This window comes from Carcharhinus amblyrhynchos, chromosome 12 (assembly GCF_965287045.1).
Source record: "Carcharhinus amblyrhynchos chromosome 12, sCarAmb.v2.hapA, whole genome shotgun sequence".
Classification (NCBI taxonomy): Eukaryota; Metazoa; Chordata; class Chondrichthyes; order Carcharhiniformes; family Carcharhinidae; genus Carcharhinus; species Carcharhinus amblyrhynchos.
The window spans coordinates 13,239,376-13,263,803 of NC_137335.1; the positions used below are offsets into that span (position 1 = coordinate 13,239,376).

Genomic DNA, 24,428 nt, shown 5'->3' on the forward strand with positions numbered 1-24,428 from the left:
TCATAAAATTTAAGAGCAGAAGTAGGCCATTTGGCCCATCGTGTCTTCCCGCCAAAAATGAGATCACGACTGATCTGATTAGATGATCCTCAATTCTACTTTCCTGCTTTATCCCCATAACTCATGATTCCCTTACTGATTAAAAATCTGTCTATCTCAACCTTGAACGTATTTAACAACCCAGTCTCTATAGCTCTCTGTGATAAAGAACTCCACAGATTCACTACTCTCTGAAAGAAGAAATTATTTAATTGTCTGTAAGGTACTTAGATTGTGCAAGGCTCTATATAAGTACAATTTTTTTCTTTAAATGTTACTTGTCACAATGGACATTAATGCAACATTACAAGTTAACTATAAAATATTTCGAGATGATTAAAGATTGAACAGTGAGACTGTACTTTTTTTTACATTTGTTGCCATAAATACATATATATTCCTCAAGGAATCTCTAGTTCCTTTTGCTAAACGGTAATTAGAAACCACATTCTTCTGAGTATACAAAGTCCTAAAATTGGTTGGCACACTGTCAACCTTTATGTTACATCTCATATTACTCACTTTTTCCTGTGTGATTCGCTTTGATGGAGCATTAATGCCAAGTTCTTCCAATGGATAGATAATCTGTCGTCGCGGACGCACAGGGATGAGGTTATTTAATGCAGATGTCAGGGAGTGAGCGTATGGACTGGTCACCTGAAACAAAAGATTCACAGTTACTTCCAGAAAGTAAAGTAAAGGCAATTAATCATCTTCTCCATAGATCTGAAATAAATTGTGCAAGAAAATTTAAACCAAAACAACTAAAAGGTCACCTGAAGCTTAGGAATGAATGTCCTATTATTGTTGGCACTATGAGCCTAAATGTGAAGCATGTATAGTGATATTACAATCTCTATGAAAATTACGGAAAAACATTTTGCAACTAGCAATGCATGAGTTTCCAAATGGGGAAAAAAATCTCTTGCTGATTACAAATATATTAGGTCTAAAGAAAAGTCATCTTTAGTTGCATAAATTTTATTTTATACCAAGACAATGGGTGGATTTCTCCCAACCTGCTGGCAGGTGGTGCAAATCCCATTTGCATTCATTCGCATTTCATAAACATTTATTAAATCCGCTGCCTGCCAGTTTCCCATTAGGGCTTCTAGTCTTGTACCACGCCAATGGGAAATCGCGTCGGGCGTCAAACCTGATTGTTAAAGTGTGGCGAGTGAGCATAAGGCCGGTCCACAGTTCGCCAGTGACTTTGAGATGAGTGCAACTGCTCCTGATATGCTGTCCATCAGTCTGCTGGGCCAAACTAGATCCTGCCCTCCATCTGCTGATCTTTTTGGACAGCACCATGCTGTTGGGTGTCAGGGATGGGGGAATGAAGACCTCAACAAGGCTGAATTAAAAACTCACAAATAAGATGGTCAAAGGTGTACCACATCATTTATTGGAAGGGGACATATGAAGGTTTGACGGACAGTGAGTAGAGGTCCAAGAGGGGCCTGGGCACCTGACAGGTAATGGAATTGAGGAACAGACCTCTTCTTGAGGCCGCTATCCTTTTCCCTCTGAGCTGCTGACATCCTGCATGATCTTGGGAAGTCAGGTGGACTGGAGAAAACGAGATGAGTGTGCTGGACTTTTAACCCGTCACTGAGGGCAGGCAGTCAAATCAGCTGTCCGCCCACCAGAGTCAGAGGGGAACTCATCTGTGCATAATTAATGAGGTAATAGAGTGGCACGGTGGCTAGCACTGTTGCCTCACAGCTCCAGGGACTTGGATTCGATTCCTGGCTTGGGTCACTGTCTGTGTGGAGTTTGCACATTCTCACTGTGTCTGCGTGGAGTTCCTCCTGGTGCTCTGTTTCCTTTCACAGTCCAAAGATGTGTGGGTTAGGTTGATTGGCCATGCTAAATTGCCGTTAAGTGTCCCAGGATGCGTATGTTAGAGGGATTAGTGGGGCAAATATGTGGGATTGTGGTCGGTGCAGACTCAAGGGGCCCAATAGCCTCCTTCTGCACTGTAGAGTTTCTATGATTCTATAGGTTCAAGGCACAGATTCCTGTCAAACTGGTTGGCAGGACAAGTGTCACTGGAGTGACCTGGCATCTCATTTGATCTCAGAATGGAAGAATTCTACCTATTGTTTAAGGCCATTACCAACTGTCTATATTCATGGCCAAAATTATACATAGAAAACCACGCAATTATAAACGTGCATTCTTCACACCTTTCAGATAACTTCAAATAGAGTTGGAAAATAAAATACATCCTTTTAAAATTAAGATATATCAACAGAATTTACCAGCCATTCATGCCAGAAGGATGAATGGTCCCTCTGCAGTGAATGTAGATTTGACTGAGCGCCAAATTCTCCATCCTCACTTGCAGCGGCAGCAGGGCATGAACAGCTGGAAAATTCCGGCTAATATATTCATAACTGGTACACTGCACTATCTGATAAATATTATAATAGCTTTTTTCTCTTACCTTTTCGGTTAATAACTTTGGGTAAACAGGGTAATAGAGGCATGCCTTAAAAGTAATCCGGAGTATTTCTTTCAGGAAGTGTCTGGTATGGTGATGGAAAATGGGATTCAAAGCAAAGTGATAGAGGTGCCCATGTTCTTCACGTTGGTAATGGTTGAAGTAGATAAAGCTTTCAATGTCAAAATGCGAACGGATGTATTCAGGGTTCTGGAAGGAGGAAAAAAACAATTGCATTGATCAACGGAAAAGAATACCTAAGCGGGCACAAGCAGGAGCATCTTTATGTTGAACCCTCACATTTTAATACATGAGGGAAATTTACCTGCTGTGAAATTTGTTGCAGGCACTGCACTACTATGTTGTAAGATACTAGCACTGATCGTGCTCTGAAGAGGGACTGGAGAAAGGGCCAAGAGCAAAGTCTCACAAAATTAACAATGGGCCCAATTTTACAATTGCATGTGCCCACTTCTGGGTGCAAAAACTTGGTAAAGTCGAGCGTGAGGTGATTAGCATGATCTGCATCCACGTCTGCGCAGATACCCACTTTACTAAGGCCCAAAAATGACCGCGATCCGAATGCACCTGAAATGAGTGCAATGGCAATTTAAATGCATTTGCATGCATTTAAATTGAATTAATGGGCTGCCCGCCCAACTTTACCAGCATTTCCCCCTTTACCATCGCGTTTGCATGTCCAGATTTGGCAGGAAACAGACATGCTCGGCAAAGGTCTGTTTCGGGCGCTCCAGCTTCTGAAGAGGTAAGTTCAGGGCTTCCAACGACTCTCTGACTCAAATCAGTGGTGGGGGGGAGGGAGGGGACAGGCATTTTCATTTTCTGGTAGGGGGCTGGAGGGAGGAGAGTCAGGTGTATCTCTGGTGGGGGGGGAGGGATCCTGATCATTCTCTGGTTGAGGGGGGGGGTGGTGAGGAGAGGCCCGATCATTCTCTGGGGGTGGGGTGGGAGAGGTCCGATCATTCTTTGCTGGGAGGGTGGGGCGATCATTCTCTGGTGGGGTGGTCCGTCAGCAATTGGTGGGGGGTGGGTGGGAAGGGGAGCAGAACATCAAGATCAGTCTAGGTAGCGGGGGTGTTGGGTGGATAAGGAGGACAATTATGTTGTGGGACCGCGGTGATATCTGTGGGGGCCACTTTACTCTTTTTGCTTCAGGGCCACTTTATTCGCTTTTTCGGTCCAGGAGCAATGTGACAGTTTTTCAAAATTTATTTTTCACCACGCCTGCGCAGTTCAAAGCTCTGTTCAGAGCAGCAGCTTTTCAGATGCGATAAGTCCCGCCCACAGTGAGATTCAGACTCGCAATTTTCTTTTCAGGCTGAGTGCATATGGGGGCACCTGAGAACCGTTTTCCAAGTTGGATCTGAAATGCACCCAGATTCAGCATTTAGAATCAAAATGATAAAATCAGGCCCTATTTTTCTGTAACGGTGAATTCATACATCTAAAAACATATTGACATCAAATATGTACCTATTTCCCAATACTAAATGGTACACAATTGAGTTACTTAAAAGTATATAAATGTACAACATGGATCAGGTAATTCAGTCCAATTGATATATTCAGGCATCCATGCTCCAGATCAGTTACTTTCCACCTCTCATCTCATCCTATCAGTCTATTCTTCCGTTCCTTTCTCCCTCATGTGCTTATTTAGCTTCCCCTAAATGCATCCATGCAATTTGGCTCAACCACCCTATATGGTAGTGAGTTCCAAATTCGTATCACTCTCTCGGTAAAGAAATTTCTCCTGAATTTCTCTTTTGGATTTACTGGTGACTGTCTTACACTTATCATTCCTAGTTTTGGTCTCCCCATGAATGGAAACATCTTCTATGTGTAGGTATTATTGTAACATTTTTTGATTTAAAAGACCACATTTTTAGAAAAAAAAGTCCAAACCAGTTCAGCCTATCTTATTCATTATAAACTCTTAGTTCTGATAGTATATGTTTAAATCCTTCTTGCATCCTATTTTGAGTCACTATATCCTTTTTAGAAAAGGAGAGCAAACTGTGTAGAATCCTAGTGCTGACTATTCAGGTTCAATGCACATTTAATTTCAATTCTATTTTCAATTCTATTCCTGTGGAAGTGAAACCCCACACTTCGATTTTTTTTTAATGATCTCATTCTCTGGTTGTGTTGACATCACAAAGTAACATCTATATGCCAACATTTTTGTATATGAATGTGGACACCAGTGTGATAATGACCAGATTATCTGTTTCTGTGATGTTGATTGAGGGATGAATATTGGCCAGGACATTGGGGATAATTCCCCCACAGGTCTTCAAAAATGTGCAATATGACCTCTAACATCCACCTGATCAGAGAGATGAATCGTCTAAAAGACAGTGTAGTACTCCCTCTTTACTGCATTGGAGCCTTGATTTTGTGTGTTCATTCCCTGAAGTGGGAATTGAACCTGGAACCATGTGATTAAAAAGGTAGGGTGGCAGCAACTGAGCCGCAACTGATGACAAACTGCCTTACTAATTTAGCAACTTGTGCATTGGTTCACTTGCACAGTGGTTAGCACTGCTGCCTTACAGTGCCAGGGACCCGGGTTCAATTCCTGGCTTGGGCCATTGTCTGTGTGGAGTCTGCACTTTCCCCCTGTGTCTGTGTGGGTTTCCTCTGATGCTCCAATTTCCTCAATTTCCTCCACAATCAGATAAATGTAAGACAGTCACCAGTAAATCCAAAAGAGAATTCAAGAGAAATTTCTTTACCGAGAGAGTGATACAAATTTGGAACTCACTACCGCATAGGGTGGTTGAGCCAAATTGCATGGATGTAATTTGGCCATGCTGAATTCCTCCTCAGTGTACTGAACAGGTGCCAGAGTGTGGTGACTGGGGGATTTTCACAGTAGCTTCATTGCAGTGTTAATGCAAGCCTACTTGTAACACTAATAAACTTTAAAAAACCTCTTTGTTCCTCTACTTCATTTCAACTCTTATTTTATAAACAGAAGGTGGCTTCCATATTCCACCTAACAGAAGCACCTCACACTTAGCTCCATTAAAATTAATTTGATAATTCAATGCACATTTTGCACAAATACGACATGCAAATTACTGCATAATTTTAATTATGCTCAAACACAAGGACTGATTTTAATTTTCAGCAGTGGTGGAAATCTAGCAGTAGCAGATCACCCACAGTTAAACACCCCTCTCAATTTTCCTCTCCATTAAAGGCAATGGAATGGAAACTGGGTAGGGGATATAATCGATCATCCACCATAAACTTGCAGTCACCACTGAATGTTTAAATCAGCTTTATAATGTGTACTTGGGCTTTCAACACAAAGGCCAATGTAAGATATTGTAATTCGTACAAGCATGCTGCAATAGTTTAAACATTGGCCTTTCACCTCTACGACCTGAGATCAATTCATTGAAACATAATTGGGAAGTGTGTCATTAGTGCACCAGCAGGCTAAAAGCCACCTGCATTTCAAAAGTATCCCAATAACGAGATTAGCGGTGTAGACAGACCAGAGGAATACATTGCTCTGTTAATAGGAAACACTTTGGGTAGAGCATTGCACCATCAGGGAAAACATACATCTGTCAATCTTTTAGAGGTACAGAGGCTGAGAGAGCAGATAGCAAATACACAGCAAGAACCATCAAAGGGAAATCTTGCACGATTAGCAACTTTTTCATTTTTAGCAGCCTGTGGGACTGATTTTCCATCTAGCAGCCTGTAAACTGGGGTTCTAGCAAGCAGATTAGAAGAGTGCAAAGGCTTCCATGAAGACCGTTAAAACTATGGATGGAATTTTCCCCAGAAAATTCTAAATGTTGAATTCGCGGGAAAACTAAAGTAATTCACATTGATTTTTTTCAGTGGGAGTTCACCGAAGAGACTCTCTGTTCCCCCCGATCATGCCCGGGCCAACCATGAACTCCCCCTCCTGGCCCAACCCAATCTTCAGCCTCCCCTCCCTCCCACCACTGATTCCCCACCCCCACAGTCCTGGCTCCCGCAGTACCAACTCCCTCAGCAGGCTGACTGCACCCCGCTCCACCGCAGCTGAACCCCCCCCCACAGCCCATTCTGAACATTGGCCTCTCTCCTTCCATGATGTGGATATGCCAGCGTTGGACTGGGGTAAACACAGTAAAAAGTCTGACAACACCAGGTTTTAGTCCAACCAATTTATTTGATAGTAAACTCACTAGCTTTCGAGGGGATTCCCTCTTCTTCAGGTGAGTGGAGAGTTCTGGCCTCAGACAGAGCATACTAAACTGTCTGTGCTTTATATGCTCTGTCTGAGGCCAGAACTCTCCATTCACCTGAAGAAGAGGGAATCCCCTCGAAAGCTAGTGAGTTTACTATCAAATAAATCGGTTGGACTAAAACCTGGTGTTGTCAGACTTTTTACTCTCTCTCCTTCCACCATTGATTCCAACTGCACAGTAGCAGTGGAACCCCCCACCCCCACCAATTGCCCCCTCGGCCCTGCCCCCATCCAGCCCAGACCCCCAGGCACTGCTCCATACCTGATGGGCAGTGCCAGGGTATCCCCTGGACATTGGCACTTTGCCCCTTGGGCAGTGCCGGGGGCTCAGAGTGGCACTTCCAGGGAGCCAATGCTCAGGGGGCACCAGCTCCCAGCCTCTGACCATCTGGGGGAGTCCCGATTGCGCCCCTTCACTCCAGTGGGGTCAGGTTGCCAGCTCCCTGAAAGAGGGGAACTAGTGAAATCCCCGCTGGAATGAAGCTGAGGGGGTTAGAGGTTAGCGGGCCCAGAGATTTCAGTGATATTAAAATTAATATTTAAATTATTTCCGTGCCTCCCTGCCAATTTCTGGCGTGGAGCAGACGCCGCCAGAAATCCGGCACTGGGAGATGGTTGCAGGAATGCACGCGTGAATCCCGCACATCGCCCACAATTCTGCTGGCTCGCTACGCTAAAAATTAGCTCAGTGGGATAGGAGAATTGCCTGAGATCTTTGCTAAACCAAGAAGAGACGCTAACCAACATAATTATTAATTGTATACAGTGTGGTAACTATAACAAGGCCTTTATTTATAGGCCTATTGAATTGGATGTTGTTTGAGAAGAGGGAAGCCCTGAAAGAGTTCAAATCAAACAAAAAAGGTCATTTATATTTAAGCTATATGGATGTGTTTAATAGTTTCTTCAAACTTAAATGTCTTAGATCATTATTATCCTGTTCTTTATTTTTTTTTATTCATTCACAGGACATGGGTGTCACTGGCTGGCCAGCACTTATTGCTCATCTAATTGTCCTTGAACTGAGAGCCTGCATTTCAGAGGGCAGTTGAGAGTCAACCACATTGCTGTGGCTCTGGAGTCACATGTAGGCCAGACCAGGTAAGCAGATTTCCTTCCCTAAAGGGCATTCGTGAGCCTGATGAGTTTTTCCAATAATGAGCAATGGCTTCATGATCATCGGTAGATTCTTAATTCCAGATATTTTTTGTTGAGTTTGTATTCCATCAGCTGTCGTGGTGGGATTCGAATCCGGGTCCCCAGAACATTAGCTGAGTTTCTGGATTAGAAGTCTAGCAATTATACCACTAGGCCATAGCCTCCCTTCATCTTTCTTTATTGTAACAAACAGTCTTTATTAAGTGTTATACTTAATATACTTATATATTGGGCTTATACTGTTCTCACTGGATCTCGCACATTGGTCTTCACACCATTTCTGTAAACAAAACTATGCACCTCCACGAACCAATGTCGAATTTATCTGACAAATTTATTGGAGTTCTATGAGGATGTGTCCAGGCCGGTGGATGTGGTCTTTCTTGATTTTCAGAAGGCGTTTGACAAGGTGCCTCACAAGAGATTATTACAGAAGGTCAGGGGGCATGGAGTTGGGGGTAGGGTGTTAGCGTGGATAGAGGATTGGTTGTCAAATAGGAGGCAGAGAGTGGGGGTCAATGGGTGCTATTCAGATTGGCGGTTGGTGACTAGTGGAGTGCCCCAGGGGTCGGTGCTGGGGCCTCAGCTATTTACCATTTATATAGATGATCTGGAGGAGGGAACCAAGGGTATGGTGTTGAAATTTGCTGATGACACTAAGATTGGTGGAACGGCAAATTGTGTGGAGGGTGTGGAGAGTCTGCAGAAGGATCTAGATAGGCTGGGCGAATGGGCCAGGAACTGGCAAATGGAATTCAATGTTGGCAAATGTGAGGTTGTCCACTTTGGTAGGAAAATGGTAGGAAGGACTATTACTTACGTGGCGAAAAACTGCAGCATGCGACAGTGCAGAGGGACCTCGGGGTCCTTGTGCATGAGTCGCAAAAACCCAGCCTGCAGGTGCAGCAGGTGGTCAGGAAGGCAAATGGGATGCTGGCCTTCATAGCGAGGGGGATTGAATATAAAAGTAGGGAGGTCTTGCTGCAGCTGTACAGGGCATTGGTGAGGCCGCAGCTGGAGTACTGTGTGCAGTTTTGGTCGCCGCACTTACGCAAGGATATTTTGGCTTTGGAGGGAGTGCAGAGGAGGTTTACTACGCTAATGCCGGAGTTGAGGGGGTTGAGCTATGAGGAGACGCTGAATAAACTAGGCTTGTACTCGTTAGAGTTTAGAAGAATGAGGGGAGATCTCATTGAGACATATAAGATGATGAATGGGATGGATAGGATAGAGGTGGAGAGGCTCTTCCCGCTCAGAAAGGTCAGTAGGACTAGAGGGCACAGCCTCAAGATAAAGGGGGGATGGTTTAGAATGGAGTTGAGGAGGAACTTCTTCACTCAAAGGGTGGTGAATCTCTGGAATTCTCTGCCCGTTGAAGTGGTGGAGGCTGCCTGGCTAAATATTTTTAAGACGCGGGTTGATAGGTTTTTGATAGGCGAGGGGATTAAGGGTTATGGGGAGAGGGCGGGAATGTGGAACTGAGACACGACAGATCAGCCATGATCTTATTGAATGGCGGGGCAGGCTCGAGGGGCGAGATGGCCTACTCCTGCTCCTATTTCTTATGTTCTTATGTCCCAGGTTGGGACACACTCGCAGATACTATCAGCCTGGTTCATGACAAGTCTCAATTTATTGGCCAACCCATTGCTATTGATGTTTCAATAACAGTGGTGTTGCCATTAATATGAATGCTGCATTATGTTGCGGTACATGCTTTCCATAAATATTATGATACCAGTTGGGTTTTGATACTTTTGCCACCTCTTTTTCTCAGCGTATAATTGGGGACAAAGATAAGGAAGAAAATATTTCAAACTCGATCAATTAGGAATGGCAGATGGGCTGAAATTACACATTTGTTAGTTTGATAGCATTTTTTAATAAGTTACAACAGCATACATTTTTAAATTGATCACATATGTCAGATCTAGTGGGTGCTTGTTACCACATTTAACATTCAGCATATTTGCATATCTGGCTGTCACAGGCCGTGGAGCATCTAATATATGATCAGAAACTTGGTGGGAATAAATTACAGGTTTTATTTTTACAAAAACCAAAGACAATGGAGAGATTGTGATCAAAATTGCTCTGGAAGATTAAGCCCTCAACATTTCTAACCTTATTCTTCAATGGGAAACTCCTCAAGTATACATATACATACACAAATGTGCTTCAACAACAAGACTTTGGAGATCCTAAATAGCAGTTAATTTGTTTCTTCAGTGAACAGTATCTCTAGTAACATTTCAAAAGTATAAATTGTTACCTCTTCATTCCTGATGATGGCAACTCCCACAATTTCCTGTGAAACTTCAGCAACAATCGCCTGAATTGGTGTTCCATCCTGGCAAAAATAAAGAGCAGAATGGTAACATGCCCATTACTAGTTAAACGAGGAAATTATTCCGTAAATTAACAGAAAACATTGTTAATCAGTGTCTCATAATGTCAAAAATTTGACAGTGACAGAATTCTCTTTGAGAGGTTGGAAAGGACTTAAAACTGATAAATCAGACTTGGTGTTAAGTTAATTAAAAACAATGAAAGGTCTTCACGCTCCATGCCACTTATTAATTAGTACTTCATTATATCATATTTAAATTTCTGCGCAGCATGGTGTTGTTTTTGGGAAACAAAGGGTGTCTAACCAAGTCTGACTTTCTCTGTATAAATGAAGACTCTGTGCTTTTCATTTTAAGCAAGTTATGGAAATGTTGGTACTATTATTGAAAAACCAGTTACGTGCTAATCAGTATTCAATTTCAGCAGTTCAAAATACATGAGCTAAAGTAAATATTTGGTCAAAGTACTGAGACATTGAATGGCAGCAAGTATGGATCTTATTTTAGGCTATCCCACTTCCCAATTGACAAAAATTGAGAAAGGAAGTGTTCTGCGTCACCTGACCTTTAGTTACAAGTGAGTCATGAACAAAGCATGATTGTGATTTATTGAATTATATTATGGGAGATGTGGGAAAATGATTGTTGTCTTCTTATAAAGATAAAAGTCCTGAAACTTATTTGCTGTATGAGACACCAGGCACCAATCACTCAAAGGATTTGGTTGACTGACACATTGCAGGTTCAATCTTTCATTGCTGTAAAGTTTGGAGCACCAGGAACTGTTGCTTGCTTAATGCTGAAAACAAGAATGAAACTAAAGTTGAACAGAGAATACGTACATACTTTTCCACCTAGTGATGTATATGGAAACATACTCATTTTTAATGTATCCTATAACAACATCTACTGCATTTCAAGGAATTATTTTGCCTTACAGGGAACTATTTTTGACTATTATACTTAAGAAGTTAATTCGCTTAAAATATCAATATTTCGAGGCACAGTCCAAGGTAGGCTAACAAATGTATTTGAGGTCAACAATTTAAAGTACCTCAATTTTCATTCATTAACTTTGAAGTGTAATTTTAACATAACAATGCAATGGGGGCTGAAGGAGTCCTGTAGTGCACAGAGGGGGTGACTCTCTGGTGCCACTAGCTGCTGCCATGATTTGTGCTGGCCAGTGAATCGAGCATGAGGACTAAAGTGGCACTTTTGCTGAGCGTCAAACATGTTATGAGTCTCCAGGCCCACCTCGCCAGCCCAGAGCAGGTTTTCACCCAGAGCAGATGGGAACCTTGGGGGCGATTCTCCCAAAAGTGCTGAATTGGTGGGAAAACTGTTCTAGGTCACAACTGTTTTCACAGTTCAACTTCACACTTGAATCTCCCCACACTATGCAATGCAGAGGTCACAATTGGGAATCTCATGAAAAAAACACTGGAGGTGGGGCGTATTCGTGTCAGAGTCTGACAGTTCTGGAATTCGATCGTTGGCCAGCCTGGGACCCCTGCAGTCTGCCCCTCCAGCTCACCCCACAGCCCAATCGTGACCCCCACAACAATTCCCGGGTCAGCACTGACTCCCCCATCTCAGAGTGCCGTGATGTCCCACCCCCGCCTCACCCCACCAGACACCCCGCAACTAATCCCCCATGATCAGACCACGCCCCCCAGGAGGCAGGTCCCTCCCAGCAGACTACCCCTGCTTCCCAGCCTGCCCCGATTGCTGGCATCCCTCCAGCAGACGATCGCCATGCAGGGTGACAGTGGGATGCCCCCACCCCCACCGATTGCCCCTAGACTCTGCCCCCTTGGTGCTGCCCAATGCCCAGGGAATAGTCACCGAGCAGAAACTGATAGCCAAGTTCTGCACAGATGCGGATGGCCTCAACCGGGATCTTGGGTTCATGTCACACTAGGTAACCCCCATGACTTGCCTGAACTTGCAACATCTCACTTACTGTCCTGTCTGGAGACAATGCACATCTCTTAGGTTAAAGAGGTTATGCTTAATGCTATCTGCACCTTTAAGACTTGAATAGCAGATTAGCTGTAAAGACTCGCATTCTGATCAGTATTCTGTAAACTGTGTGTGCTTTTATATGCCCTGTTTGTGATCAGAACTCTCCACTCACCTGACAAAGGACAGCGTTCTGAAAGCTAGTGGCATTTACTACCAAATAAACCTGCTGGACTTTAACCTGGTGTTGTGAGACTTCTTACTCCCTCTATCAGGCTACAGAGAGAGGGTCCCCCAAGGGCCTGAGGGTTGGTGGACTCAGGCTTGGGGGGAAGGGATTGACTTTAGGACTCTCCCCTGAAATGGGAGTTCATGACTGGACTGCCCCATCAAGCCATGGAAAAAGTGGAGATCGCTCTTTGCATGGTGACCTCAGGCATCTTTCTGTTAAAAATCTTCATTCTTGTCTGTTTATTGTGAAACATTTGAAGTGGCCTGGTCGCTTTACTATCTATGCCCCCTGGACATCTGGAAACCATCGCAGTCACTACAGCATTACGTTCTATAGAAGGGATTCCTTTGCTCTCTCTCAGAAGCCTCAGGTGTGAACAGACTCCTTTGAAGTCCACTGACTGACTGGAGTTGTAAATTTCATGAAGGAGATTCCCTTGCTCAGTCTCAGAAGGCTCAGGTGTGAGCAGACCCTTTTGAAGCCCTCTGACAGACAGGAGATATCAGTTTCACTCGGGTATTCTCTTTTGTAACCTGGATGAGTTGCAGGTACAGCCTGGCCACTTTGAACTACTCTGACTGACAACGCCAGAGCAGATCAAGTAGTTCTTTATGGATACAATCCAGTTAGCTTCAAGTACTTCCTATTTTCACTACAGCTGCTCACTCAGCCCCATTCTTTTAACTTCATTTTCTTCTCATCTCTGAGCTACCTAAGATGCATAGAAAAACTTTGTTTACATTCAATTTCATGCTCCAGTACTTTTAAACAGTCTCTTGATTGACAGGTGCAAGCTGTTACACAGCAGGCAGGAGCTTTGATTGTTTTTGTTTCCCCTCATGGTTGAAAACATCTCAAGTACTTCCTCTTTTTTAATTATAATGTTTATAAACAGGCTTGTTCTAACTGACAGGTCCAAACTATTAAACAGCAGGCAAGAGCTTTCACTTCCATCTTTTCTAACCACGGTATTTATAAACATGCTTGTTCTTAACTACAGTGTTTATAAACAGGCTTGATCTTTGATCTGAAGATCATGGCTGATTTTTATTTCTATGGTGAGTCTTCTTCAACCACTCGTATTGGAGTCGCCTGCCTGCACTAGAGGTAGCTTTCAGCCATAGGAGTGGTTGGGACCACTCTCCTGGAGCTATGGCAGTGCCACAGGAAGTCTGGGAGGGAGGGCAGAAGGGGCAGCCTGAACAGGCGGAACTGAAAGGGGTCCTGAGGGGAGAAGCAGAGTCACTGCTGCCCCTTACCTCATGCCTGTGTGGCATAGAGTGGTTTGACCTAACATTTAGTGCTGGGGGGGCAGGTTGCCCTTCTATTGGAAAGGGTGGGGGGGTTGGGGGGTGCTCAACCTCACTGTAGAGGATGGGGGAGGGGGTGTTGCTATTTCTGTGGTGGTGTGGGGGTGAGGGGCTTGCACTGCACTCTGTAATCAGAGTGCCATCGTGTTTTATGCTTTGCATATATCTGCATCAGAAAGCTGATTGAATTCCACCTGACAGGTACTGCTAGTGCTGGCTGGAAACACTCTTTTCTTCCACTGGTGGCAGCTTTTGGGAGAATTGTGGCCAGAGATTCCAGGAATTTTTAAAAAATTCATTCACGGGATGTGGGTGTCGCTGGCTGGGCCAGCATTTATTACCCATCCCTGAGGGCAGTTTAGAGTCAACCACATTACTGTGGGTCTGGAGTCATATGTAGGCTTTACTGGGTAAGGACAACAGATTTCCTTCCCTAAAGAACGTTAGTGAACCAGATGGGATTTTAATGACAATTGACAATGGTTTCATGGTCATCATTAGACTTTTAATTCCAGATTTGTATTGAATTTGAATTTCACTATATGCCATGATGGGATTCAAACCTGGGTTCCCAGAGTAATACCCTGGGTCTCTGGGTTTCTGGTCCAGCGACAATACTACTATGCCACGGTCTCCCCAAAAAATAAATGTGACACATCTACCAATAGTTTTATAACCCAGTCAGAATAGACTTCTGACTATTTCTCACCAATTAGCATAAGCAACCAAAGTACTTTCCCTTTGTTAGGGGCACATGTTGGAGATGAGTGGGATACTGGCATGCCTGCTTATCAGAGATAGAGAGATGGGAACCTCCCAGCTACCTTATAATAGAAGTAAAGATCACACTGCCGTGTGGTATACAGTACTCAATAGGTTGGTGGTGTCGGCATCCAATGAAATATGATCATGTGCATTCTGATCACTAAAAATATTCTTACATTGACAGTTCTAATTCATGTCTTTGATCTCCCACAGCACCCCCAAGTGTCCCCCAGGAGGATGGAGCTGACTCCTCAAGGGAAGTCATACACTCTTACAAATTCACAGAACACCAGCTCAGGGATCATGCACCAGCTCAGATATTTACACTTCAGTGATATTAATTGCATAGTATATAGCATAACCTTAACTATGTTCAGGCAGTGACTATCAATTGTGGACTCAACAGGATGACAGAGGGGTTGTTGGTTGGAGGTGCAGATAAGCAATGTATTACTATGTAAATACAAAGTTTATAATTGCTTCAGCATGCTATCCTTCACCACCTGGCTAATTGAATTCCAAGATGAGAGCACAGGGTGGCTGCCCAGAGGCAAAGGTTGGAATTAAAATCTTAGCAGTCATGGTGGAAAATGGCAGGTACCAAGTATAAATTGTTGAGTTATCATTGTTAACATGAACCATATGACTGGTGGAAGAATGATATAGGTAAATGAACCAAAAAGAAAATAAGACATGGCCTTGGTACTGTTGCTGATTGAGTGAAGTATAATGAGAAGTACCGTATTTTCTGAGATGAAGACCACTCAATTGGATACTGGTGAACTTTTGGATTCTCTAACAGAATTCCTGGATTAAATCTAAAGGAAAATTACTTGTTAAAAGCCCCCGAGAGTTGGTCAGAATTTGTTTTTTTGGATAACAGCCTGTGATTCCACATGTTCAGAGAATATCATGGACTTAAACAAAATATGAGGATGACTTGTGGCATCCCTGCCTCTGAGTTTAAATCCCACTCCAGGACTTGATGGTCATGGAAGGTGTATCATAATATGGCTAAACAGATTGATTATCAACCTGTAAATCCTTCCAAGACACTAATGGCAGGCAGTAAGAGCAGGAGAGTCCCCATGTTTGATGCAGAGTGGCGCCCCTCAAACTGTTGCTCTGATGACATGCTGTAGCCTGATCTAGGGAAAAGCCAGCTATGGAAACAGACATTACCACATGCTTTATCTGCCTTGACACCAGTAGGCATGGCAAGAAATAAGAAGAAGAACAAGAAGAACAGTGCAAAATATTGACAAAGCTGAATTTGAAAATTTGGATGTGGTAAAATTTAATATTGCCAGATTGTGCTAGAGTTCTCCATATGGACAAACAATTGATCCTAACTGGCATTCAGTTCCCGGAGAAAGACACTATTGGATCAGATATCACAGGAAGGGCACTCAAGCTCTATGTCTCCTCTGTGATAGACAAGTTTGTTCCCGATTACTACTTCTGCTATCCACCAGTTCCATCCTCCCTGCCAAGCTGCATCATATTCCACAATGGCTGCTAACTGCAGCCAACACTGGCATCCTGCTAAACCTCTACCTCATTTTAGGTGACAAGGCTCTGAAGACTCGTTGTTCATGGGCAACTGTCAACTTAAAATATCTTGGCAATATAGTAGTTAATTTGCTGCTTAACAAGCTTAATTGCCTTACTGTTGCATTCCAAAATGACCTTCTGTTTCCAGCTCGGACATCTTCAGTAATATCTGGCTGTGACAAAAACAGTGGGCTCCCTCTCCAAATGTCTTCTACAGTAATATTACCACTCCTTCATCCTCCCAGCTCATCTCCAATGGGCTAGTAGAATCCAACCCACTTAATGCCACCTTAAATAGGATTGATAAGACCTTAAAATTGGCAGCTAATTGCCCACTGAGTTGCAGCAATATCCAATTCAGCTCATTGCAAGCCTGGGGGAGAAAGTGTGAGCGGGATGATGATGAAAAAGAACTTGGAATTGGAATCTGGCTCAAAGCATTTCCACTTTGCTGCTCCCCACACCCCTCCTCTCAATTAGTTCCCAATTGTTTCACAATGGTCAATTCTATCCCTGCACTTCCACAGATAGCACTATTGTTCCCTCCCTCACAGGCTTCAAAATCCAGAGGATATTGGATCAAGGACCTGAATAAACAGCCTCCACCTCTACAGAAGCCACACGGGTCACACAAGTTAGAAGTGCTGAGAAAACAAAAGGTTGCACAAGCTATTAAAGTCTTATAACCTATATCTGTTTGCACAACTTGCTGTCTTGCTCATTTCTGATTGCTAGTTCGCAAGCCACCTTCTCACATGCGAGGAATGGTAGTATGCGAAAAGGGATACCTGGTTGTTTGTAGGACTGCTTTCGGTTGGGCAATGAGAACAAGGGCAGATGAGGGGGAAGTGATTTTTGGATTTGGGGATGGGGGGTAGATGGCTTTTTGGTTGTGGTTGTCAGCTGGGCGAATTGGTGAAATTTAAGAGAACCTTTCAATAATTCCGGGCAGTGAGGTGTGCTTGGCTGGTGCACTGTTTGCATCACATTCTGCCTGTTCCTTGGAATTATACGATAAGGCTCTGTGTCTTTGCCTTGTTCCTTCCACAGGTCAGAACCTCATTGAGTGGAAAGGGGTTACAATTTTGACCTTCCCTCAGCACGGTTACACTCAGGTGTACAAATGCGATCTCTCCTTCCTTTGCATATTAGATGAATATATTAAAATGTTCATAATTAACAGATTAAACAATCAACATATTGGGCTTTCAACAAGATATCTGAAATTGAATGAATACTTACTGCATCTCTGCGAGCCTGATTATAAATATGTAAGGTGTTTAAAATATTTTGATGCAGATTAAGGCTTTTGACAAGTCTTTCAATTCCATGAGTGTCGTACTTTGTTGCAAGTCGTACCACAAAGGATCTGTGGGGGGAACAGTTTAAAATCTATAAAAGTTTATTCAATAAGATGCAAAACTGGTGCAAGGAAAGATAAACATCTTCCTCTTTGTACTAATGAATTGGTGCAATCTAAATATCTACATACAAGGATACCAATGTCAGATTCCTCTTTATTGACTACAGCTCAGCCTTCAACACAATTATTCCCACGAAATTCACCTCTAAACTCCGAGGCTGGATCCCTCTGTGACTGGATCTTGAACTTCCTAACTCACAGACCACAATCAGTAAGGACAGTAAACAACACCTCCTCCATGATCATCCTCAACACCGGTGCTCCACAAGGCTGTATTCTCAGCCCCCTACTATACTCCTTATACACCTATGACTGTGTGGCGAAATTCCTTTCCAATTCAGTTTTCAAATTTGCTGACAACACCACTGTAGTGGGTCGCATCTCAGACAATGACGAAGTAGAGTACAGGAATGATATAGAGAATCTGGTGAATCGATGTGGCAACAATAATCTCTCCCTCAATGTCACAAAACGAAGGAAATTGTCATTGACTTCAGGAAGCGGAAAGGAGAACATGCCCCTGCCTACATCAACGGGGACAAAGTAGAAAGGATAGAGAGCTTCAAGTTTTTAGGTGTCCAGATGACCAACAATGAGTCCTGGTCCCCCAATGCTGACACTATTGTTAAGAAAGCCCACCAACACCTCTACTTTCTCAGAAGACTAAGGAAATTTGGCATGTCAGCTTCGACCCTCACCAGCTTTTACAGATGCACCATAGAAAGCATTCTTTCGGTTGTATCACAGCTTGATATGGCTCCTGCTCTGTCCAAGACTGCAAGGAATCGCAAAAGATTATGAATGTAGCCCAATCCATCATGCAAACCAGCCTCCATTCCATTGGTTCTGTCTACACTGCCTGCTGCCTTGGCAAAGCAGTCAGCACAATAAAAGACCCCACACAGCCCGGACATTCTCTCTTCCACCTTCTTCCTTCGAGAAAAAGATACAAAAGTCTGAGGTCATGTACCAACTGACTCAAGAACAGTTTCTTCCCTGCTGCCATTAGACTACTGAATGGACTTATCTCACAGTACGTTGATCTTCCTCTACACCCTAGCACACTGTAACACTACATTCTGCACTCTCTTGTTTCCTTCTCTATGAAAGGCACATAAAACAAAAACTTTTCACTGTATGTTAATACATGTGACAATAATAAATCAAATCAAATACATTATTTAATATTGCTTTTCTGGTCGGTCAATGAAATATTTGAGTTCTGGTTCAGCTGCCTCCTTTTCCACTTATGTCCTTGTTGTTTTACTCAGACTGAAAGGCCAAAAGAAGGAGTCCCATCACCTGATGTCCAAGGAGATATGTCTGAGGCATCAAATGATGTGCAGGTTAGGTGGATTAGCCATGCTGAATTGTCCCCCTAATGTCCAAAGATATGTAGGTTAGGAGGATTAGCGGGATAAATGTATGGAGTTATGAGTATAGGGCAGGGGTTGGGCCTGAGTAAGATGCTCTGTTGGAATCAGTGCAGAATTGGTGGGCTGAATGGCCTCCTTTTACATGACTGGGATACTATGACTCTATTTGGTGGTGCCGCACTTCAGCACATTGAGGCCGACATTGCGAAGTTGGCATCCGCAGTGCAGACCTTGGTGCAGGACATGCACTCCATGGCAGGACATGGCCACATCATGGCTCAGCTGATGAATGGTGTCCACTGGTGTCCACCTTCCATACAATAAATCATTTCTATATACGGTTTCCAGATGTAGAAGTGGAGTGCAGGGCAGTAGACTCTCAGAATATTGCATAATTCAATTTGAATAAGCCATTAGAAGACATCAGAATTGCAGGATCTCTGTCCACTGGTTTCCTTAATAACTCAGCAGTCTTCATGAACTCAATATGTAAAAATATGAAACACAAATTACCTTCCATCATTCCTTGACAACTTACATTAGTACAATGGTCCATTGGTCAAATTATTAATTTTCAAATCAAAATTCCATTATTCTTCAAAATTATATTTTCCACCCTCCCACCTTGAAAGCACCAACCTCTGGTTAAGGGCGCCTGCAATTGGCTGGTACACCTGACAAAGTGCTGATATTTTGACTCATTCAAAAAGTTAATAATTTGTTTTGAAGTATCCTTACTTAAGCAAGCTTTTGCGATGAGTGACATATAACTCATGAGGGAGTGTTGTCTTGCTATAGGGTACGACACGGGTAAAATCCTTCAACAAAGGGAACTCTGGGATCAGATGAGGTACTGTGATAACACAGAAGTCTTTTTCCTGCAGCAATTTAAAACAAAAAAAAATAAAATTATTGGTTTTAAAACCATTCAGTTAGATACTAAATGATTCAAAGAGGGAGTCATATTGAACAGATTAAGACGATCATGCGTAATATAAAATTAAAGTATTCTTAACATAGCTATTTTTGAAGAATGTTTAGGAGTGGAAATTTAACTCATACTTTTAATGATGCTGAGAAAATGGCTGGAGAAGCAAATTAAAGTAGCAGGCTGGATGACTGAGAGTATATGGACTGTCACTGTATTGTCTATCCTTATGGAATTAAAATCATGACATTCTGTTAGAGTAAATATTTACTTCCCCATTAACGTTGAGTAATTGTGCACCTTACACTTGTTGTATTTAAATTATTCAAGAAGAAAATTTGAAAAACAGTTAGGAGCAAAGGAATAGGAGTAGGTCATTCAGTTCATCGAGCTTGCTCCAGTATTCAATTGGATCATGGCTAATCGTCCATCTCAATGCCACTTTCCCGGGCTATCCATATTTCTTATCATTAGTTCTCAGAAATCTATCGATCTGTTTCAAACATGCTCAGTGATTGAAGTTCCCCAGCCCATTAAGATAGAGAATTCCAAAGATTCACCACCCACTGAGTGAAAAAGTTCTTCCTCCTCTCAGTATTAAATGGTCTGCCCCTTATTGTGAAACTGTGTCCCTTGGTTCTAGACTCACCAGCCAGGGGAAGCACCCTAGCCTGTCGTACCCTGCAAGGATTTTGTAAGTTTCAATGAGGTCACCTTTAATTTTTTCAAAGCTCTGGAGAATACAAAGCCGTTTTCCTCAACCTCTCCTCATAAGATAATTCTGGCATCTGAAGGCCTAGTCTGGTGTTGCACTCCCTCTGTGGCAAGTATATCCTTGTATATCCAAGTAGATCAAGTTCACTGGGACACAATTAGACACACCAATATATACCATGTTGAACTAAACATAATTATTTGCAAATTCCTGGAATTTACCATGTACCACCCTTTACTGTTGCAGTACTGTTGCAATCAAGAGGCCGCCACCGTGCTAACCCACTCAGCATGTCACAATGTCCCATTTCCACCAAACAGGTTCCAGATGGGGTATGAGATTATTCATCACATTGTCATAAAATTCTTCAGCAAAATTGGAGAGTCATCTCTAAGGCCATGGCAGTTTCCAGTGTAACTGCTTGGGGCATTGATGCTTTAAAGGGCGTTTAGTCATAATGGGCACTATTTTACGACCTTGCTCAGGCAAGGCTTGTAAAATCCCACCCGAGGCCAACGGAGAATTCGTCTCTGCAAGCCTTGCCTGCCCCAAATCCAGGGCGGGTGAGGTGGTAAAATTCCGGCAAATGTGTCCAGCTATGGGCAGTTACAATTCTGGAGGAAAAAGCCCAAATTATTCTATTACCTACTACCACCCCAGGGAAAAGAGGGCATGAGAAACCGATCTAAAGTTTCCATTGCTGTAAAACCCATTTCAACTTTGTGGAGTCCACTTTATAAAACAGCAGTTGCCATTGTGTGATTGCTGGCAATTATACAATTTTGACACTCTGAGGACTACCGCATCTTTATGCTTGTGGCCTTATAAATAATCAGGATCTTTGGTTTGCAACATGTTGAACCAAGTGATTTTTTGATTATAAAATACTGGTTCTGAAGATTAAAGATTCACTTACCGGATAAAGATTAAAAATAAAGGGCAAAAAATCCTGGGACCTGAGAACAAAAAAATGATATGAATATTTAAAGTTTTGTTGTCAATGTTAGTAACAAAAATGCAACTTTATCCAATTGATCAGATTATTTAATAAGTCTGAGAGCGGGATGTGCTCACCCCAAGACTGGAAAATCCTGCCTGAGGTTAATGGGCCTTTGCACAGTCCATGTCCCACCTACCACAACGATTCCTGTGGTGGGTGGGACAGGAAAATTCTGCCAAAGTCTTTACTTTCATATTTTCACGTAAATAACTAGTCACCGTATCTCTTGGTAGTTGCATTACTTAAAGTATAAAAACAAGGTAAAAACGGAGTCTTTCAGGAAAAAAAATTCACCTTATTTTGCAATAATTGTGAATGCAACAAACATTGCACTATTTGCTTTTAAAGTATTATACAATTCATCAAGATATGAATTCCTAAAACTTCATTCCAATTTATGTAAATCTACGATGCAATATATAAATCCTAGCAACGGGGAGCCCTAATTATGGCTTTTTTTGTTTGTTCATGAGATGTGGACATCACTGACAAGACCAGTGCTTTATTGCTCATCCTTAATGACCCCTGAGAATGTGGCACTGAGCCATCTTTTTGAACCATTGCAATCTGTATGATGAAGACAGTAACACATTTTTGTTGGGTCGTGCGTTGCAGGATATTGATCCAGCAACAATCAAAGAACAGTGATAAATTTTTAAGTCAGTTTGTGTGATTTAGAGGAGAACGTGCAAATCAAGGTGTTCCCATGTGTCTGTTGCCTCTGACTTTTTAGGCAGAAGAAGTTGTGGGCATGGAAGGTGCCATCAAAGAAGCTTGATGAGTTGTAGCAGTGCAACTTGTACATGGTATACACTGCAGGTATAATAGTGGATGACACAGTGGCACAGCGGTTACCACCGCTGCCTCACAGCACCAGGGACCCGGGTTTGATTCCCAGCTTAGGTCATTGTGTGGGGTTTGCACATTCCCCCCATGTGCTCCAGTTTCCTCCCACAGTCTGAAAGACGTGCCGGTTCAGTGCATTGATCCAAACAAGCGTTGGAGTGTGGCAACTAGGAGAATTTCAGTTGCCCTGTTAATTTGCATTGCAGTGTTAATGTAAACCTTGCTTGTGACTACTAAATAAACTTTCTTTGGTGGAGGAATTGAATGTTTAAGGGGGTGAATGGGGGGGGGGGGGGGGGGGGGGGGTGGCAACCAAACAGGTTGATTTGCCCTAGATGGTGTTGAGTTTCTTGACTGTTACTGGAACTGCACTACAAGCAAGCTCTTAAAATGAAAACTTGCACTATTTTGATGTCCCCTGTCTTAGAAAATAACTACAAGGTACATCAAATATACAGCAAAGAAGTGGGCCATTTGGTTCAATTGATCTATGCTAGTATCTATACTCCATGTGAGTCTCCTCCTATCTGACTTCATTTTAATCCTATGGTCATATCCTTCTCCCTCATCTGCATAAAAAGCTTCCTCCTAAATAAAACTGTACAATTTTTAAAAAATATTCTTTCATGGGATATGAGCACTATTGGCAAACCAGTATTTGTTGCTCATCCCTAATTGCACTTGATAAGACAGTGGTGAGCTGCCTTTTTGAACTTCTGCGGTCATCTGGTGTTAATAAACTCACAGTGCTTTAGGGAAGGAGACCTAGGATTATGACCCAGTGACAGTGAAGGAACAGTAATATTGTTCCAAGTCAGAATGGTGTTTGACTTGGATGGTGGTGTCGTCATGCCTTTGTTGCCCATGTCCTTCTAAGTGGCAAAGGTTGCAAGTTTGGAAGGTCATGTTGAAGGAGTTTTGGTGAGTTGCTGCAGTGTATCTTGTAGATGGCACAAACTGCTGCCACTATATGTTGGTGGTGAAAGGAGTGAATATTTAAGTTGGTGGATGGGGTACCGATCAAGCACATTGCTTTGTCCTGGATGGTTTTGAGCTTTTCAAGTGTTGTAGCTGCACTCATACCCCTGACTTGTGCCTTGTAGATGGTGGACAGGCTTTGGGGAACCCTGATGCAAAATTCCAAGTCTCTAATCTGCTCTCGTAGCTGCAATATGGTTGGTTTAGTTCAGTTCCTGATCAATGGTAACCTCCAGGATGTTATTGGTGAGGAATTCAGCAGTGGTAAAGAGTTTGAAAGACCAGGAAAGATGGTGAGGTTCTCCCTTGCTGGAGATGTTCAATGGCTGGCAGTTTTGTGAGACAAATGTTTCTTATCACTCATCTGCCCAACTCTGAACATTGTCCACACCTTGATACATATGGACATGGACTGCTTTACCTCAACTACTGTATGCTGTAGCAAGTTCTTACCACTCTTGGGTAAAGAAGTTTTGCTTGAATTTATTATTGGATATATCAGTAATTATCTTATATTGTTACCTTTAATTCTGGACAATACACAAATGGAAATGACATTTTTTCTGGTATTCCATCAAGCCTTTCGTTACCTTACAGACCACTATCAGGTTATTTCTCATCCTCTCTTTTCCGTAGAAAAGCCTGCCAGCTTGTTCGGCCTTCCTTGCATCTTTCCAATGCATGTATAACCTTTCTATAATATGGAGACCTGAATTGTGCACAGTACTCCAAGATTGGTTTAATCAAAACTGATTCAACGTAGCCTTGCATAGCTTTCATCGAAATAGAGCCCAGTACACAGCTGCTTTATGGCCTTATTAATCTGTGTAACTACTTTTAGTAACTTTTGTGTCTGTACTCCTAAATCCCTTTGCCCTTCTACCCCCTCTTATTAACCAAGCTGTACATACTTTCCTTATTCTTCCTACCAAAATGTACAATCTCACATTAAACTATATTCAAAGGTGAGCATCGGAGGAAACATGAGGTCACAAAAGTAACAATTTAATACACTGATAAGCTCAGAGTGCTTTTGTTTTCAAAAGAAGACATATTTGAACCAGCT

The 24,428-nt window shown here is 42.7% G+C and overlaps 1 protein-coding gene across 1 annotated transcript in view; it reads right to left on the reverse strand.

The window, feature by feature from the left end:
* The window catches only part of cfap61 (cilia and flagella associated protein 61), a 174,834-nt gene that overhangs the window by 100,782 nt on the left and 49,624 nt on the right, over positions 1–24,428 (reverse strand). Inside the window, exons 11-16 of the mRNA XM_080199899.1 lie at positions 21,455–21,494; positions 19,634–19,773; positions 17,339–17,465; positions 10,195–10,272; positions 2,489–2,695; positions 562–696 (exon numbers count right to left, since the gene is read on the reverse strand). Of these exons, the coding sequence (XP_080056025.1) occupies positions 562–696; positions 2,489–2,695; positions 10,195–10,272; positions 17,339–17,465; positions 19,634–19,773; positions 21,455–21,494 (727 nt within the window). The remainder of the gene's footprint in view (positions 1–561; positions 697–2,488; positions 2,696–10,194; positions 10,273–17,338; positions 17,466–19,633; positions 19,774–21,454; positions 21,495–24,428) is intronic.